Here is a 20,123-nt window from a genome sequence, read left to right on the forward strand (position 1 = left end):
CATTGATGGGTCTTTTTCCGTGCAACAGCCTTCCTATGTCAAAAATGAGCCTTCAAACCATCAATTCATTATACTCTTGTCTGCAGCTATGTGTATGTGTGCATACACGCATCTGTTTGTGTGTGTGTGCAGACGTGTCTTTGTGTGAGTGCAGCTGTTGTCAGGCCATCTTTAGTTAAAAGAGGAAAGAAGAAAAAAAACTTGTGGGGCTAGGAAATCCCCTGCAAGTAGACCAACATCCCAGTCACCATCGATGATGTCTGCAATAGCAATAACATTGTTAAATTCAGAACAAAACATCAAATACATGATCATAATGATATTTTCGACTGTGTGTGAACAGTTGCACATGCAAAAGCAAGACAAAACTGAACTATCCAGGGCGTTGTGAGCTGCTTAATGTCAGAGGTAACAAAAGGTTACTATGCAGACACAACTTAAACAACATGAGTGCATTTCTAAGTGTGCTTTCTGTTGATTTTGCAAAAGCTGCATGCATTTTTGCATTTAAAATTGTTTAGTTTTTTTATCAGTGCACTTTTTGTGCATGTAACCGGGATGACTTTTTATGGTTTAAAAACTTTTGAAAGACAACCAAAATGCAATTATACCTGTTTTATGAACTTTCTTCTTCGTTTAGCTTTATTTATGGAACAATTTCGAGGCAAATGCATGTAGACTGATGGCGTATTATAGTCCTCTAACTCAATATCAGGCATTAAACTGCTGATTTATGAAGTTGCTATAAATAATTTGATGCAGTAATCCTTCGCTCCTATTTAGAACATACTTATGGCATTGTAAACAGTCAAAATATGCTATGTTACTATTAAATATATCTGTTGTCTGGTAACACTTAGCTAAACAGTCTCAAGTTCCTGGATGCATACCAGGTCCCACTTTTGAGCTAAAAAAAATATCAGGGCCTTTCACTATGTGGGAATTCCCCCTTCTGTTTAAAAACACAGCAAACGCTTCCCCCATTGCCACTAGTTTCCTTAAAAAACGCCTCTCGGACACAAGTATAATGTGTAGGTGAGTACTTTTACCATGTTTTTTTATTTTCTAGTATTACTAATAGAAAGAAAATTGCTGTATCTTTTTTAAAGCTTGGATAAAAATGGGAAATTATATCAGTAAATCAGTAAATTTGGATTTCCATAAAAGCTGTGACAAAGGGGAATTTATTTTTGATGATGATGTTGATTGTAGTACATTTCAAAGGAAATTTTATTAAAAGTCACCTATTTATGTATTGTTTACTAAAAGCATGTGTTGTGCATTCAAACTGGAGTATTGTAACTTTCTAAACAATCTTGTTTTTTAATTGATTCCTTTTTCAAACTATCCTTGAGTGCATTTCAATTAATTATATATATATATATATATATATATATATATATATATATATATATATCATTTCTAATTCACACATAAATCAAATGTAATGAACTTCAATGTAAAACAGGTTAGATATGGTTAAATGAATAAAGGTAAGTAATAGTAGTTTTTTTATTACTTTTTTTTTTTTTACCCAGAATACTGTTAGAATTCTTACGATAAATTTTCCTGAAGTTAACCTCAAGGGTCATAAAATACATTCATCCATCCATGTGTTTACTTTCATGATGAGCTTCAGTTTCTGTTTTCAATAATGGTATCATTGGAAACATGCTGAAAATTACAAATCCAAAGATTTCCTTTAATTAATTAGACCTACCATCTCTTCATAATGGAAAAAAATTCTCATGAATTCATAACTCCTGACAGCTTTATCCTGTCAGTAGGCTATTGTGTAAACCGAGGAATATTTGGACAAAAAATCCTAATATGCCAAGCATGTTTCAAATTGCAATGACTGTATACTTTCTAAGTATTTTCTAATACTCTCATATTTCTCATATTTAAATACGTACTGTACATCATACTGCGGTATAAACACAGACATACCTACCTTGGTGTATTGATTATGCTAAGCATGCTGAAAATGTCATTTTCATATAATGGTTTAGCTTCCAGAATTGGCCAATAACGACAACTCTTCTGTTACCCAATCCAAAGTCTCATTATTTGTTGTGAATTTCTTAATTTCTTCATGTAAGAACAGCCTTTTAATTTGCATACTCAGATGGAAGAAATATTATAGAATGAATTAAGAAGGCTATAGAACCGAGTATAGTACTTTTTATTTAAATTTTTGTTTTTTATTTTCAGAAAGCTAATGGGGTTTAGAACAGCTGAGACAACCAATTTAGTTTCCTGCAGTACTGATTAAAGTTTTCAAGATAACTCACACCGGAATGAGTAAGTATGACAGACCTCTGAATCACCATTAGGTTGCTTAATGAATGCACAGCTATACTGCATATGTGGGTCAAAAAGAATGCAGATACAACTAGATGCCTATTCAAGGAAAATACATTTTTATGATAAAGTGGATTTTGTGTGTCTAACTTTATTTGGCACCAGGTGGATTAACACTGTAATAAGTGGGCCTACTGTAAATCTATAAATTAAAGAGTAACCTACCTAAAGGATGCCTTGCAACTTTTTTTTATTATTAAATATAAATCTGAAATATTTGATCTAATATTGACTATATTCTACCCACACATGTAAACTGCAGTCACATGGGTATTTGTATTCTATCCTATTACGAACCACTAAAAACATATTTCCATTTTTTTGGTAGGCTTTAAGTTGATCACGAACGTTTCATAAACATGACATTAGATACAAGAACTAGTGCAATGAAACAGTAGGCTAACGTCAAATGAAAAGCAGGCGAATCATTTAAAGTTAACCATAAAATGTGAAGATGAGTCCTTTTTTCTATAGCCTATATGAGCTCAGTCACTAAAATAGTGCAGCCACTAAGCCAAGATATTTGACTAATTTGCGAACGTGTGCGAGCGAACGAACGATGACTGATTCCTGAACGAATTGTTCATTTGAGTCGGATCTTTATCATGAATCGGTTGAACCGGTTCACAATAATGGTCCAGAACAATTCTTTCACGAATTGTACTGAATCGATTCGTAATGATCTGTGTACCGAACGAGCATTCGTAACGAACCGATGAGTGAGTTGGACTGTCCGGATTTGACTAATTTGAGAGATATTAAAGGATTGGGAATATATTTGTGGCCTGAATATGACAGATATTAATAAAATTGGTTAATAAGCTGCATTTTAATATAGCATACAAAACCTTTGGCTTTTAGTATTGTTAAAGCAAATTATATTTGTGTTCTAAATGGCAGGATGTTTTTACAAGTAAACACGGGCTGCAACAAGTTGAACTGGAAACAGGAAATACAATAAACAACCTTATTATTATTATTATTATTATTATTAAAACTAGAAAAACGTGTAATACATGACAAAATAACTGATTGATGGTTTGAAGGCTCGTTTTTGACATAGGAAGGCTGTTGCACGGAAAAAGACCCATCAATGCTTCTACTCACACCCTGAACTCAGCAGATAACAATACTGTTGCTGTCTGCTTTCTGGGAAACCTCTCTTGAAACTGGTACGAAGCCCAAGAGAACAGAATAATACAAAATAACTCTTTATTTGAACGTTTCCGATAGTGTATTAAGGGACCACTTGATGGCGCAATTACGTTCTGACGTGAAAGAATCGAACGAACCGTTTGAATGAACCGATTCGCGGAAATGAGTCGGACTTCCCATCACTAGTGAACGCGGCTCTGTTTACATCTGCGGAATTTCCCAGCTCGCGCCGCGAACCACTTCCGCAAACCTCCGGCCGATCAAAGACGCGTCTCCGTCAAGGTACAGAAAGAGCTCCTCTTTTCATTAAAAACAAAGAACTAGGGGTAAAATACAGGTATGTTTAAACGTTATCGTGCGACCGCTATGTTTTATCCTCTCCTAGAACATTATTGAGCGTATTTAGGTGCTGTTTGTGGCTGTAGGGAAAGCTAGCGCGAAAGCTTTTGTCTGCTAGCGTGGTAAACACATCACCTGCTGTTAGCCGGATGCTAAGCTAATAGCATCATATATTTGTTTTGAAAGTGAGTCATTTATTTAGAATACAAAATACGTTGGCTTTGACCTTGTGTGGGTAACGTTAGGGGGTTTCGGCTCATTCTTAATAAAAGCTTAAGGTTTCCATACCGTGTCTGTTTGAGGTCGTATTGTTAAGTGAAGTCATTTGAGAGCTGTTGATTAAGAGAGCTTGGAGGAGATTAGAAATAAACATGATCCTCTAGATAAGGTTTCCTCTGGTCTAAGATCATCTATCAGCGTGATGTTGACACTACCAGAACTGTTTAAACAGGTCTTGTCATGGAAAGGAAAGTGAAAGGGTTTAGCTTTAGATTTAGTTGGGTTTACAGTTGCTTTAAAGGTAGGTGGCTGTGTTTTTGGTGTTTTTCAGAGACATTGTTTTTGAGAAATTGTCTTATTGGATACGAGATATTGTCTGGTGGCACATGATTATTCCTCTCTCTGGCTGCTGGTTTGACCTGTCACTTAGTGTAAATGTCACTTGTCATGGTTATATGGAAGTGAGGATTTATGCCGGTCTTGGTTGACTGATTTATTAAACGCTGATGGGAAAATCATAAACTGTTTTAGAATATCTTAATGACTGCTATGACACATTTCGTTATGATATCAAAGATGTGCATTCAAATCGTTAGGTCTTGAAATAGGCAAAGAGAAATCCCCAAGATGCCATTATTCAAATGCCTCCCTTTGAATTGCAAATCAACAATTTTTACGCACTTCCGTGCCGTCTGTTCATGTTACAGTGCTAATCTGAGAGTTTTGTTTAACCTGTCTGTACAGTACACCTAAAAAAATGAATGACCTCCTGATTTCTTTGTTTTAGTACAGGGAAACATGTTTGGTAAGTGACGGGGGTAACAGATGGAGGGAAAAGGGCCATATCGCATCTATGACCCCGGTGGGAGCGATTGCCAGGTGAAAGATGAGGCCAGCAGCCTCAGCTACAGACAGCTGCTAGAGGAAAACACCGTTTTGAGGGAGAGAATGAAAGGTCTGAAGAGTTTAGGTGAGGAATCCTAAACGGCCACCTATTTTTAATGCCTTTGAGAATCAAGAACCTGATTGATCCGGCTGGTTTGGTTAATATAAACCACCTGGGAAGATTTTATAATAATCACCTTTATATTTTCAATTTCACCATCTGTCAGTGTCTAAGTTGAAGTTTCATAATAGTTAAATGCCTTGCGTGTTGCTCATTCTGGGCATCGGAGTCATCAAACTCATGTATTAGTTCACTGGTATCTTGTGTTGCTAATTTGGACTTAGAGGTTTATTGTTGGATCAGAAATGAAGCTATTCTGGATTTTCAGCTTTTAGCTTTTTGTCATGCTTATGTCATGTAGCCCATTGTTTGCCTTTTTTGTGACTGGTAGGAGACCTGTTAGAGGAGTCTCAGACAGAGGCGGCCAAGCTTCGGAAGAGGGTGGAGGAGCTGGTGAGGGATAACGAAACTCTGAAGTCGTCCACGACCAGCTTTGCCTCCAGTCTGTGCATGGGCGCCCCTGTTCAGACAGACACACAAGGTACAGTTATATCATTATTCTGATGGAGTGAGGTCGGTGAAAGGTGTGTCACCAGAGATACCTCTTCTTAAACCAGATCTCTTGTGATTGTGGCTTTCTTTAGGTCATGGAAAACATCACGCTCATCCTACAACAGAAAGACAAGAATCTCGGGATTGTATAACTGGAAATACTTTACAACCAGAGGCAACTGTAAGCACTTCTACTGAAACTTTTGGAAACATGCTATCAGGGGTGTGCGATATATATCGTCTGCGATAATATCGTAATTGTTGTTTTAACGATGTGCGATTTGACATTATCGAGTATTTTGCAAAAACCATTCAAAACATCCCTACAGAGCGCACGCATACATTACGTGAAGCCTAGACTAGTGCGTGTGCGCATTTAGTGAGTGTTCTTTCACTGCATGATTCAGTCTATTAAAATGCATTTAGAATGATCACAAATTCAAGACATGATGGCAGAAAATTTACATATTTATACCACTTCATATAGTTATTCAATTTCACACGAAGAGTGCCGTTTTTCTCCAAAAATTACCATGATTACGAAATGTGACATTGAATTCAATAAACAATAAGTTAATTAAGAGACTTACGTTTTAGACACCATATTGCTTGTTTTTACTCTATTTCACCAACAAAAGTCATCCCGAATACAGCCACAGCGCTGTTTTGTGTCTCTGAGCAACATGACGGTGTTTCGTTCTTGAATGAATCAACCGTTTAAATGATTCGGTTTAATCGCAATGACTCACTTATTAACAGTGATTTGCTGCCACCTGCTGGCGGTTTTAATTTCACATTTCCTTTTTCTTTTCTTTTTAAAAATTTTTTTTTTCATGTTTTAAATAATTTCAAATATCAGTATTCAACGTTTTATGTTTAATATATCAAAACATTATTTATGCATTTGTAATTGCAGGTTAAATGCATTCATGTCTTGCATTAAACAAAATACATGTGTGTAAATACATCTAAATGCCACTTCAGATGCAGCTTCTGTGTTGATTTAATTTGCTTGGTAACAGCCCAAATGTCTTATTATTCTAATTCCCTGATTAAATGTAAGAATTTGACTCAAAAGATAATGGACACTTTTAGAAAAAATGGCTTTATAAAGGTAAAAATGCCCATAATATGCAAAAATCTATTTAAACTTATTGGAAAAGATTAATTTCTATCTGACCACCACACAGAATATGAAGAATATTAAAAACGTTAGGAGTCAGCTGTCTTCGGCAGTCCTTAAGGTACCAGCACAATAACACACACAGCAAAATATCGTCTAATTATCGTTATCGATAAAATCCCATAAAATATCGAGATATAATTTTTTTGTCAATATCGCACACCCCTACATGCTATAAATATGATAGCATCATAACTTTAAGTCAATTATGCTATCTAACATAGTAATGTAACTTTCAGTTTTGCGACTTGCTGTCAATTTGAATCCCATGTGAAGTCAAAATAGGGACATATCCGTTCATACTGTATAAATGACTATCATAACACGTTATAACTTGTTGGTTTACCATTATGTCTTTGATGTTGTGAAAATTCCGCACTGGGATTATAACTTCCAGTTTTGTGAATTGCTGGTTAATTTGTTTTGACCTGAACAGTGAAATATCCATTATGACTTAATGTTGTGTGCGATTATCGCAATGCACGTGTTATGATATATTCCCAATTCCCATCATAGCTGTGTTAAACGTGAACATATTTTTTCGCAACATGTTGTAAAAGTCTAATGTGAATGGAACTTCTAGTTTTACTTGTCATTTTCCTCATCTGTGAAGGGTAAATTCTTTACGAGTTGATATTCTGTGTGACGGTCAGAACAAGTGTTGCAATGCTGTTAATTCTTGTGTTTACAGGAAAGTTCATCTGGGTTTGAGGTGGTGAATATGGAAGAGAAGACGGTCTCGGAAACCCAGACGGTGAGTTTTAGGGATGTTAGGAAATCCTGGGCAGCTGCAGTCACTCAACTGCACGTGTGTGAACTTGGTGTGTATTTTGCTGGATTGTTGCTCCGTTTAGAATATTCCGTGTTCTGTCATTTTGTGCTACGCATGTAAGTCATGTGTGACACATTCCAGTTACTGTAGTTGCTCAGCTGTTTTCTGCTGCCCTTCCTTATCAAGGATTTGTTCATCATAATGAATCAACATATCTCTATGAGGCTGTTCCTTGGATGACGCAGTGGGAAACTCCAGGATTTTGTTAGTATGCAGATAGACTGAAAAACTCATGCATGTGTATCAGTTTATGGAATACCTCTTTGGTTAGGTTTACAAAAACTTCTGTTCACAAATTTGCAAAACTGGAAATGCTTATATAGAGGTATTTTAGGGTTTTTTTCACTTTCAGTTTATGGTTTCGCAGTGCTTTTCTTGTGTATCGGGGAAGATGAAGTCTAGATATTGACAGTAAAGGTGCCACTTGATCCCTAGTGATTGGTATTATATGTTAGGGTGTTTTTGGGAAGAATATTTGGGTAAATTCTGCTTTATAATGCAGGCTGGAGGGATGCACCTGCCACAGGAGAACATGGAGCTGGCGAGTCAACTCCAGCGTCTGGAGAGTTCTTTTAGTGTATTTGCTGAAGAGTCAAATCCCAACCAGCTGCTGGCTCACCTGGGCCGCATGGCTGTGGAATTCCACCACTTATCATCCAAGGTCCAGAAGAACGAACAGAGAACATCTCTCCTACAGGTGAGATGGCTGAGCTTGTGACACCTTTTAGGCCTCTGTATTGGCTGTGAGTTGTGTTATGTGAATTAATCGAGGTTTGATTTGCTGAGAATTTAATTCGCTCTTATCTCTAGACACTCTGTGAACAGCTAAGACAGGAAAACAACGAGCTTAGGAAAAAAATGGAGGAGGACCTCCAGTACCGTAACCGTGATCTGGAACAGCTGAGGTCATTTAATTCACATTTATATTCATTATAATAAACTCATCCTTTCATTTACTCATGGAACAACTAAAAGCAAAAAAGCCTGCTGTGAATCTGTGAGAGGAATCAGTGTGAGTAAACTGTGAAAATATCATAAGGGGCCACAGTATTTCCTGCTGTGCTGAAACTGAGGGGTCTTTCCATCCGAGGCTTGTTCTCGGACTGTTTCAAATAGAGAATCCTGCAGTTTTTTTTCTTCATTTTCCAGTTTTGATTTGGGTTCTGTGTGCTCTGGACAGGCAGGAGAATTTGAAACTGAAGGAGCAAGTCAGCGGAGGAGCCCAGGCAGCACCTATTGAGCAACCAAGCCCAAAGGAGGAGCCAGTGAAAGAAGAGACAACCAAAACTAAGGTGGAAATGACCATGACTCAGCAGGTGTGCACTTTTTTTCCATGAACCTCTTTATCTCAGGTGACATCACCATAGAATTCCTGGTGCTGTTCTAAATTTGTGTTGGGTTTTTTTCCCCTCAATTTCCCCTTCAGACCAGTGATGTTGCGGTCTAGTTGCTTTTTTGTTTTGTTAGCTCTTTCAGTGGGATTTCTTAGAAAAAAAGAAAATTGTGCAAATTGCTCCCCGGTTTCTAAATTGAGAGGCTTCTTATTGAGTCACTTTTGCCACTTAGATTAGTTTTGGGAATACCACCTTGGCTCTGAATACTGCTCTTCCTCAATGGTCTTTCTGTTTAAGTTCCTCATTCGTGGGCTTTTTTTTCACGGTATGACTAAATATTGAAGAACAATAAATATGGGCATTGTGTTACGTTCTGACTCAACCTAAAGACTGCTGTACTGTAGTATGATGGGAAAATTCTGTTTTTTTTGGTCAGTCATGAACTAATGCTTTGATTACGGTATGTTATCAGTTTTCAGTTTAAAGTCTAGCAGGGATATTTTATGGCATTTAAATGGGAAGACCGTTCATACTGAGTTTCAGTTCTGCTGAAAAGATATAGGATGGATGCAGATTTGGTAATTATTTATTGGTCACTTTTTTTATTTGACAGAGCAAAGGATTATATTATTGTGTCTCTTGGTTTAATGTTTTTTTTAGTTTTACAAACAAATTCCACTTCATTAAATATATAAAGAAAATAACACATTCATTTAGAAGAATGGCAAATATTTAATCTTTCAGTAAGTAATATTTCTGATTTTCTCTTGTCGTCATTTTTGTCATTTTAATTTATTTATCAGAGTTTTTTGTAAGCCTAAATCTTTGTTTTATTATTGTTTACAAATTACTTGGTATTGAAGTACTGTTAAATTATGCAGATGCATAATTTAAATAGTTTTAAAAATTATTCTTATTCTTTTTTTTTATTTACAGTCTGGTAAAGCTGTGGAAAAAACACCATCTAAGACTTGTGATCCGGAGGTGTATGAGAAAAAGATCAAGCTTCTGGAGAAACAGAGGAAAGATGTAAGAACTTTTTGGAGGTCCCCTGCATTCTTTATGGTTGCTTTACTGCTGACATAGTTTCCCGTTTGACTCTGATGTGTCAACTCTTGCCTTTGACCTTTCTCAGGTACTGGAGGTGAACAAACAGTGGGACATTCAGTGGAATTCAATGAAGACACAGTTTGAGCAGAAGGTACATGACAACGTATACACTAGAAGTGCTTTATAAATATGTTCCAGTTGGCCTTGTAACTAACCTTTGTGGCTCACCTTATTGATAGTAAAAAAAAAAAGAAACACATTAAGAAACATGAATCACTTTACTAAGAAACAACAACAATTGCTTAATGAGTCCGACCAGTGTGAATGGTGGGAGATCGAAGCATATGAGTCATCACATGAAATTCCTGTGTAACGTGAAGGCTGCTGACAGGCCCTGTTACTGCATTTGGGTGGAGGTGGAAATGCTGTTGGGGCAAAGGAATGGAAAGCAATTCTGTGTGTGTGTCACAGTGTTGCACACCAGACCACAGGCCCCTCCTGTCACACCTCTGGCAGAATTTCCCTCACCTCGCCCGTACCCACTGTCTTCCTGTTGTGGCTCGCCGTAGGGGCTGGCCAAGGTTGCAAAGCCGCGTGATCTCACGGCCCAGAGATGGTGACGCGTGTTGCATCTCCGCATCTGCTTGGTCTGAGAGGAGAGAGAAAAAAAAAAGAATAAAAATTGCATACCGGGGCTGTTTCTCTACAAGCATCCTCTGTCGTCATGGGGGGTTCATGTTAAACTCAGAGCAGTGGAACAAAAACAACTCCATTTTGTTATTCTTATTGCTTTTTCATTTTTTGTGGTTTATTATTTTTATCATTCTTTTTTTCCACCGTAAAATGCATCACACGACTATAAAACAGATTACAGCCCCTTATCAAACTTCTGATAAAGGCACACTCTGGCATGCAGATTAAAGCAAACTGCAATATACAACATTTTGCCCATTCAGGGCAGCTCGGTAACTGATGGTCCTTGATTTTGTGTTAGTATGGCCTGTTAACAGATGTATCTGAGACCAATTTACAAAAACACACTATCAGATGAGCCTTCATCAATTTGACTTTTTCCCTCCTTTATAGATCACAGACCTAAGGCAGCGGCTCGCTGACTCCCAAAAGGCTGTGCTTGAGCTCGAAGCAGAACGTGAACAGAGACAAAGAGATTATGACAAAAAACTCCTCCTCGCCAAGTCTAAGATCGACAATGTGCAGGTACACCCTGGTCTCAGCCGCAGACAGCACATCCACAGTCAATCTTTATTACTTTTAGGTGGAGAGAAATTCTGATTTTAAAAAGTTCACTAATTTTTCTCTATTCGTTACATACATGCATACACACACACACACACACATATGTATATATAGTCTGTTATTGTAGTTTAAACCAGATAAACTTTCCCCTAAATGGAACAAAAAAGCTTTACATTTTTGTCAGACAGTCTCTTGCTGTGTAAGTTTTTATTTCTTTATGCTGTAATTAAAAAAAAGGGCATTAAGTCTTTCTTTATTTGATTTTTGTTTAATAATTTAAATTTTCTTACTCTTTATGGAACATTTTACTGGTATAAGCACCCCTGTGGAACTCAATGAAGGCTTCAAGTAGTCATTCAGTGCTTTCAGTTTTCTCTTGGGAAGCACCAGTCATTCCCTCTAGCTGACCATATGACATTCTTAGAATACAGCAATAGTTTCCCTTCAGTCCCGGAGGGGACATTCAAGCATGCCAGAGATAAACTGCCTTATAAATGTATTGAGTGTCAGATATTGTAATTATAATTCTGTTGATTTTGCCACGAATATAGCCATTGCTGCTTATATGGCATTAAATCGTAAAGAAATTTATGAAGTGTCATAGACTGTGTCATGTGACGACTGGTTTCATTTTCACATCCACGGCCTACATATCTTTACATCTCAATGCTCTCATGGTTTTTAGTTTTTTTTATGAGTTATGGACAGCATTACTAAGGTTTTGTCAGCATTACTCACCCCCACAGCAGACCACAGATGTTCCATAGGAGAGGCCTTGAGGCAGTACCTACCGCACATCAAAATGTTGTGTCTGATGCTAGTATGTTGTACTTGTAGTCATTAAAAATGCATTTGTATCATATCGAAATTTAAAAAATGTTGACCACAGGTTTTTATATTACATGCTTTAAAGGTCACAAGAGTTTCATGTGGGCAGACTGGCATGTGTCAGGTGCTTTGACAGGTGCTTGCTTGTGATTATGAGTTGTTTTTCCCCAGCACATACTATGCATATTCTTATTTGAAGATGTTGTGTATTCAAAGTCATGTGATAATTTCCATTTTGTAAAACGTCCTTACAGAAAGCAAGTTGCAGGTGAACCTCAAAGACATCTCTGAGCACCCAGCAGTTTTGACTATAGTGTGTGCTGATAGACTTTTTCGTAATTACAATACAGGAAATTAACTTGCACTTTTTTACCTGATGAAACAAAGACAGATTGATTTAGGTATTTAATTAATTGCTGGTTGCAGCCATACTGGAAAAGTGACATTTATAGTAAGACAGTGTCAGACAATAAATGTCCCTAACACTAACTGTATAAAGTCTAGATGCATGATCAAGTGACTGTGTTTTGCTCCAGTGGTTAACCAGTGTATTTCTTATGTTGTCATAGGGTGAGAAGGAGTGCCTCACCTCAGAAACATGTGAGTTGAAACAAAAGGTGCGTTACCTGCAGGACCAGATGCTGCCACTTACTAAACAAAGAGAATACCAGGAGAAAGAGATCCAAAGGCTTAATAGGGTCAGTGAAGCACACAAACTTACTAATGCACATACACTTCCTAGCTATCTCAATGAAAACTTTCATTGTCCATTGTCCTTTAGTTAGACAGGCACTAATCTAAAGCCTTATGGCATTTGTAAAAGAAATGCATTTTGTTATTTATTAAGTGCATTACTGTTCAAATCATTGGGGTCAATAAGATTAATTATTTTTTTAATAGTCTCTTATGCTCACCAAGGCTGTATTTGTTTTGTTTAAACATAGAAGAAAAACATTAATATTGTGAAATAATATTTCACATTAAAATAACTGTTTTCTATTTATATACAGTGGGTACGGAAAGTATTCAGACCCCCTTAAATTTTTCACTCTTTGTTATATTGCAGCCATTTGCTAAAATCATTTAAGTTAATTTTTTTTCCTCATTAATGTACACACAGCACCCCATATTGACAGAAAAACACAGAATTGTTGACATTTATGCAGATTTATTAAAAAAGAAAAACTGAATGGCAAAGCTGAATTCTCAACAGTCAAAACTCCAGTCTTTAATGTCACATGATCCTTCAGAAATCATTCTGATGTTCAGATTTGGTGCTTTAGAAACATTTCTTATTAATGTTGTGCTGCTTAATGTTTTTGCTAAATATTGTTTAAAAAGCAAAAATCAGTTCTGATTGTGTTGTTTCTTTTACAGGCATTAGAGGAAGCTTTGAACCTCCACTCTCCTTCTTCCACCCAGCCAGGCATGAACCTGGGAGAAGGTGTGGCCAACCTGAGACAGCAGGAACTGCACACACAGATAGCTGTATTGAAGGAGCAGGTACAAACACTTGAAGACTCTGATGCATCTTGTTGACAAATGTTAAAAGCAGCATTCTTCTTGTCAAATGTCATTGGAACTAGTGGGGACCAGATCACTTTGGTACCAGTCGAAATGTTATACTTTATCATTGAATGCAGTAACATTCATACATTTGTGTGTCTCAACTCATGTGCCCAATTTCTGTAGGGTCATAGTATACTCTGACATGGCACAATGCCCTGCTGTGGTCAGATGAGCTAAAATAGTAAAAGAACTCCTCGGAATGCATTTTTTTTATCATTGCGTCAGATTTTGTCAGAGGTTCTCTAGGAGTTGAGGTTTCAGTCAATGAAACTCTACATGAATTGATTCTGCAGACATTTTACCTCATTTATCAAACACGCTTTGTAAGAAATTAGTGTGTTAAGGTTCCATGAGTCATACAGTTTGTTTGAGGTTTGATAGCTTCCTTCAGCCTTACAGCCTGCTGAAATGCACCGATGGCTGCAGAGATCTTGTAGATTTGCATCCTCATCACATGCAATGTTTTCAGGTGAAAATCTTTGAAGAGGATTTCCGGAAGGAGAGGAGTGACAGAGAGAGGATGAACGAAGAGAAAGAAGACTTGAGGCGGCAGGTGGAAAGGCTGCAGGGTCAATTGAGCAATCTGACGAATCAGGTCAGTAATTACACGGACCCTTAGACTGTCAGCTCGAACCAATGAATTGACTCCAGAGAAATGCCCAGTTGGTTAATAAGGAGACATGAAAGAATCTTATGCTAGTCCTGAAATCAGTATCTCTGTTTCTCAGCTTCATCAAGCACAGAATGAGTGTCAGAGAGAGCGTGCAGAGAGGTGTAAACTAGAGAGACTGCAGATGCAACATAAGCAGGTAAATGTGCTACATTGGCACCACCTTGTGGTAGAAGCTCTAATCACAATCAACAAATGTGCTAGAATCCCTAAATGGAAAGACAACTGGATCTTATTTAGATTTTGTTTTTCAATGTTTTGGAGGGGCAACAGGAAAGAAGGACGTCTGATCCCACTTCTGGCTCGGCCAATGGACCGATGAGCCCTCCATACTGTGGCCCGTTTGTACAGGTGGGCCATCAAGGTCTAGAGGGGTGGCCCATACACTTCCCGCCCAGGATGCCTAACATCAGTACAGCACCCGGCAGGGATTTCCAGCCTGTCAACCCCGTAAGTATGCGATAGCAACAGCAGTAACATTTCAGGGTTCTTGACAACACCACAAAACCACCCTCATTTTAATATTAATGTAAAATATTAAAAAATTACATTAAAACAGCCTTGAATTGTTTCTCAAATAAACATTGCTTTAAGTTTTTCAATTATTCAAGTAAACACTTAGTACTAAAGAATAAATAAATTAAAGTTTTTTACTTGTTAATAACTTAACCCTTGTGCGCCAATTAAAGGGGTCCTATTATGCCTTTTCACTTTTTCAACTTTAGTTAGTCTGTAATGTTGCTGTTTGAGCATAAAAAAGATCTGCAAAATTACAAAGTTCAAAGTCCACTTCAAAAGGAGATATTTTATTTAACAGAAATCACTTTTCAAAAACTACAGCGAACGACTCGTTTGGACTACAACGCATATTTTCCGGGATTTGTGATATCACAAATATCGACGAATGGGACGAGACCTGGTTGAGCTGCACTAGAGAAGGCAACGAGTGTTATCACTATGTCGGAGACAAGCTAGCTTTCCCAGGGCAGACGAACTTAGAGTGGTTACAATCATCCGGGTTTAAATCGCGCTCAAATTGATTTGATTTTGACGCAATATTTACACTGAAGCTCGCAGGCGGCTATGGTAAGGGGCATGACATTTCCCGACCAGGCACCGAGTGCTGCCAATCACAACACACACTGGCCCAGCTAACCAATCACAACACATTTCGTATTTCAGAAGGCGGGTCTTCATTTGATACAGGAACTATTTGAGCCGTTCATGCCAGACTGGGGAGAAAGGTGTTGTAATAATGTAAAATATGTGAAAAATAATGTGTTTTTCGAACAAGCTAGTATGAGAGCCTGTTCTAGCAAAGCAAAACTAAATCAAGATTTTGTAAAAGAGCATAATAAAACCTCTTTAAAAAAAAAAGTTATGCATAGGTTCATAGAGGACAATAATGTCCAAAAACTGTCATAAAAATGTGAAGCTTGGCAGTACCGACTTAAGTTTGGTCTAATTTTAAAGAAGACTCTTGACAGATTATTGTTGAAGTTAAAAAAGTTGTAAAAAATTTAAACCAAAAAAGGTTATAGAGGTTTAAGTTTATGATATTTATTTTTTAGCTATTTTTTATATAAAATATATATTTTATAAAACACGCTGAACACAAAAAATTGCTAGAAAATCAAAGCCATAAATCTAAACAAGTTGTGTTCCAAATTTGAGGTTGATATCTCAAAAAATTAGCTTTTAGTAAGATTTTGTTTGGGTGCAGTACCAAACTTTTCCCATTAGATTCCAGCAAAGCTCCTCTGGCATACACAGCGGTGGGATTTGTGATTTGCAGTACAGTATAATTTCTCTCAAACATTACAGGTGCACACACACACAAACACACATGGTTTTTTTTAAGGACACACATACAAACCACACTCTGACATCCATACCAACACACCCACATAATTATAGCTGCATAATTTATCCAACTGGCTCTATAATACAGCAAAAGCAGAAAACAGGAAAAATGTGAGTATTTGCTTAAAAGGCCAAACCTGAGAAAATGGCACCATCTGGTAATTATTATTTTTTTTTTTACAATTTTTAATTTTGAAGCCTTGCCAACATAATGAAAGCCTATTAACAAAGACTGCATCATTTTATAGTTAAATGGCCCTGGGATTAAAAATAGCAGTTTTAATGGGTTTCAATGAGGACATTTTTGTCCTTAAGGTCCTGAGAGGAACTATTTTTTGTACCAAGTGTAAAATAGATTTATTAAAGGAAATGAGGGTAAATTATAAAAATTCCAATAAAAATACACACCTGTGCCAAAATGTATGCAGTTGGCATTAGCACAGGCAAAATGATCAAAAAACAAAACAAAAAAGGACAAAAATGTTCATGAGGGTTTAGCAGAAGCCAGGCTGTACACTGCTCAATTAATACATTTATTTTTTATTTCATTTTATTATTATTTTGAAGTATTTTAAGTGCAATGTTAAGAAGTGCATTTTGGTATTTGTTTAAATCAACTTACTGATACTGAAGTACTAGGTTCACCTCTAGTTAAGGTTCAGGTTCTAGTTATACACTTACTGTAACACAGTTGTTGTTTTTTGGTTTTATTTCAGAGGAGGTTAGTTTGATAGTGAGAGAAATTTTTTTTTTGCTTCCTTTACATCCTGGAACAGACACAAGAGTGTAATTCCAGCACTTTCAAGTGGTTAGCCACATGTGGTGTGAAAAAGACATTTGTGGCTATTATGATTTGTACAAACAGGGTTTTACAAGAGGTACAGTGTGCAGAAGTGGACAGAGATTGAAACTATTGTTCTCTACGTATAATGATTTCTTCTTTTGTGTGTGTTTGTTCAGGGTTTTCCCTGGCAGTCATCCTTCCCACAACCACGTGGTTCCAGAGGACAAGCAGACACAGCGAGACCCCCTCCAGAAACTGCAGGTATTTATTAGATTCAACCTGCATGTCCTTTCTGGTCTCCTGCATCCTTCCTGCGTCACCAGAATTCATTTTGTTTTGCCACGCAATGTCAGTCTGACCCAGTGATATTTCAAGCATTCTGTCTGAATCAGTCAGCTTCCACTGGAGGCAGTTCAAATGATGACGACAATGAGAACCATGACAGACAAAATGAAATGGCAATGATTGTACAAGGCCTATGAAGTTTAGTTTCCTTTTGGGTCTGTCCGGTTATCTGTATCATCTACACTACAGACATAAAAATTGACGCAATTTGCTTTCCATTGTGCATAATTTATCAATGTAAATTATTCTAAAGATGAAAATGTTTGTTGACGTAATCTTTCATCAAAGCATATAGTCATTTTCCACCTCTGAAACATCATCTCTGCTAAAGTGAGAAGGCTGCTTTCCATAGTGTTTTATAAACACACTACCACTATTTTGTTAGTGGTATCATAACTCAACTTTTACACTTTTGTCAAATCCAGATGCATAAACTCTAATCATGTCCTTCATTATTTCCTGCTGAATATTCTTTGTTTGCTCCGCATTATGATGAATAGCAATATCATGACCTGGGTCAAAAATGAGTTTGGTGTTGTTTTGGTATCAGACATAATAGTTCAATAATAGTAAATGTTAATTTATTTCACTTAAACATTTACATTTCTGTACACTATACATTTTAAAATGTAATTTATTCCTGTGATGGCAAAGATAAATTTTCTGCATCCATTACTCCAGGCTTCAGTGTCGTGTGGTCTTTCAGAAATCATTGTAATGTGATGTTTTGGTGCTCTTTTGAAAGATGAAAAGAACAGCATTAATGTGAAATAAAAATTGCTTGTGACAATGTAAAAAGTCTTCACTCTCACTTTTGATCATGAGGTCGCACAAGGTTTAGCAGAAACCAGGCTGTACACTGCTCAATTAATACATTTATTTTTTATTTCATTTTATTATTATTTTGAAGTATTTTAAGTGCAATGTTAAGAAGTGCATTTTGGTATTTGTTTAAATCAACTTACTGATACTGAAGTACTAGGTTCACCTCTAGTTAAGGTTCAGGTTCTAGTTATACACTTACTGTAACACAGTTGTTGTTTTTTGGTTTTATTTCAGAGGAGGTTAGTTTGATAGTGAGAGAAATTTTTTTTTTGCTTCCTTTACATCCTGGAACAGACACAAGAGTGTAATTCCAGCACTTTCAAGTGGTTAGCCACATGTGGTGTGAAAAAGACATTTGTGGCTATTATGATTTGTACAAACAGAGTTTTACAAGAGGTACAGTGTGCAGAAGTGGACAGAGATTGAAACTATTGTTCTCTACGTATAATGATTTCTTCTTTTGTGTGTGTTTGTTCAGGGTTTTCCCTGGCAGTCATCCTTCCCACAACCACGTGGTTCCAGAGGACAAGCAGACACAGCGAGACCCCCTCCAGAAACTGCAGGTATTTATTAGATTCAACCTGCATGTCCTTTCTGGTCTCCTGCATCCTTCCTGCGTCACCAGAATTCATTTTGTTTTGCCACGCAATGTCAGTCTGACCCAGTGATATTTCAAGCATTCTGTCTGAATCAGTCAGCTTCCACTGGAGGCAGTTCAAATGATGACGACAATGAGAACCATGACAGACAAAATGAAATGGCAATGATTGTACAAGGCCTATGAAGTTTAGTTTCCTTTTGGGTCTGTCCGGTTATCTGTATCATCTACACTACAGACATAAAAATTGACGCAATTTGCTTTCCATTGTGCATAATTTATCAATGTAAATTATTCTAAAGATGAAAATGTTTGTTGACGTAATCTTTCATCAAAGCATATAGTCATTTTCCACCTCTGAAACATCATCTCTGCTAAAGTGAGAAGGCTGCTTTCCATAGTGTTTTATAAACACACTACCACTATTTTGTTAGTGGTATCATAACTCAACTTTTACACTTTTGTCAAATCCAGATGCATAAACTCTAATCATGTCCTTCATTATTTCCTGCTGAATATTCTTTGTTTGCTCCGCATTATGATGAATAGCAATATCATGACCTGGGTCAAAAATGAGTTTGGTGTTGTTTTGGTATCAGACATAATAGTTCAATAATAGTAAATGTTAATTTATTTCACTTAAACATTTACATTTCTGTACACTATACATTTTAAAATGTAATTTATTCCTGTGATGGCAAAGATAAATTTTCTGCATCCATTACTCCAGGCTTCAGTGTCGTGTGGTCTTTCAGAAATCATTGTAATGTGATGTTTTGGTGCTCTTTTGAAAGATGAAAAGAACAGCATTAATGTGAAATAAAAATTGCTTGTGACAATGTAAAAAGTCTTCACTCTCACTTTTGATCAATTTAATGCAACCTTGTTGAAGAAAAGTGTTACATTCTTAAAAATCCACTCTTCTCTCTGCTATGCTATAAAGGCTAAAAAACGGAAGACATAAGTCTAAAAAATGGCAATATTGTTTTACATTTATGTTCAAAACACACCTCAATATGTTCTCTGAAAAAATGTCAATTTCTTTGTTGTTGGCAGAAATGGGAGCAACTGGATTTGGGAAAAGGGAGCGTCAGAACATAGACCCCGGAAAGCACTAACCACATATTCTCTCTCCTGGAATGGCTCCCGGCTAGTAGCATGATGCAGTTTATTTTCAGTTGGCATGGTGTGAACTATTGTTTTTTGTTTTGTTTGTTTTTTGTACACACACACACACACACACACACACACACACACACACACACACACATATATATATATATCTACCACTGATGAAAATGTTGTTTATATACTTAAGTTTTATAATCCTGTTTGTGAAACACTGTTCTGGCAAATTAAGAATATATACATTTATTATTTTACCTTTTTATGATTGTTAAAGTTTAAATT

The 20,123-nt window shown here is 36.7% G+C and overlaps 1 protein-coding gene across 8 annotated transcripts; it reads left to right on the forward strand.

Annotated features, from left to right (window-relative positions):
* The first annotated feature begins 144 nt into the window (after window positions 1-144).
* LOC107594924 (TNFAIP3-interacting protein 1-like) lies at window positions 145-19,939 on the forward strand. 8 transcript variants are annotated; one of them, XM_016285143.1, is made up of 19 exons: window positions 145-1,035; window positions 2,215-2,304; window positions 4,865-5,047; window positions 5,415-5,564; window positions 5,668-5,756; window positions 7,450-7,512; window positions 8,093-8,287; window positions 8,401-8,495; window positions 8,771-8,906; window positions 9,861-9,953; window positions 10,060-10,125; window positions 11,061-11,192; window positions 12,629-12,757; window positions 13,437-13,562; window positions 14,098-14,223; window positions 14,357-14,437; window positions 14,560-14,748; window positions 17,122-17,206; window positions 19,770-19,939. In XM_016285143.1, exons 3-19 carry the CDS (start codon window positions 4,903-4,905, stop codon window positions 19,829-19,831), a joined length of 1,962 nt encoding a protein of 653 aa, XP_016140629.1. In that variant the 5' UTR covers window positions 145-1,035; window positions 2,215-2,304; window positions 4,865-4,902; the 3' UTR covers window positions 19,832-19,939. The 8 variants fall into 8 exon arrangements, with proteins under 8 accessions (XP_016140629.1, XP_016140630.1, XP_016140633.1 ...); XM_016285144.1 differs by having other exon boundaries at window positions 145-1,031; XM_016285147.1 differs by lacking the exon at window positions 2,215-2,304.
* Window positions 19,940-20,123: the final 184 nt, after the last annotated feature.

This window comes from Sinocyclocheilus grahami, unplaced genomic scaffold (assembly GCF_001515645.1).
Source record: "Sinocyclocheilus grahami isolate Dianchi unplaced genomic scaffold, SAMN03320097.WGS_v1.1 scaffold193.1, whole genome shotgun sequence".
NCBI classification, from domain to species: Eukaryota; Metazoa; Chordata; class Actinopteri; order Cypriniformes; family Cyprinidae; genus Sinocyclocheilus; species Sinocyclocheilus grahami.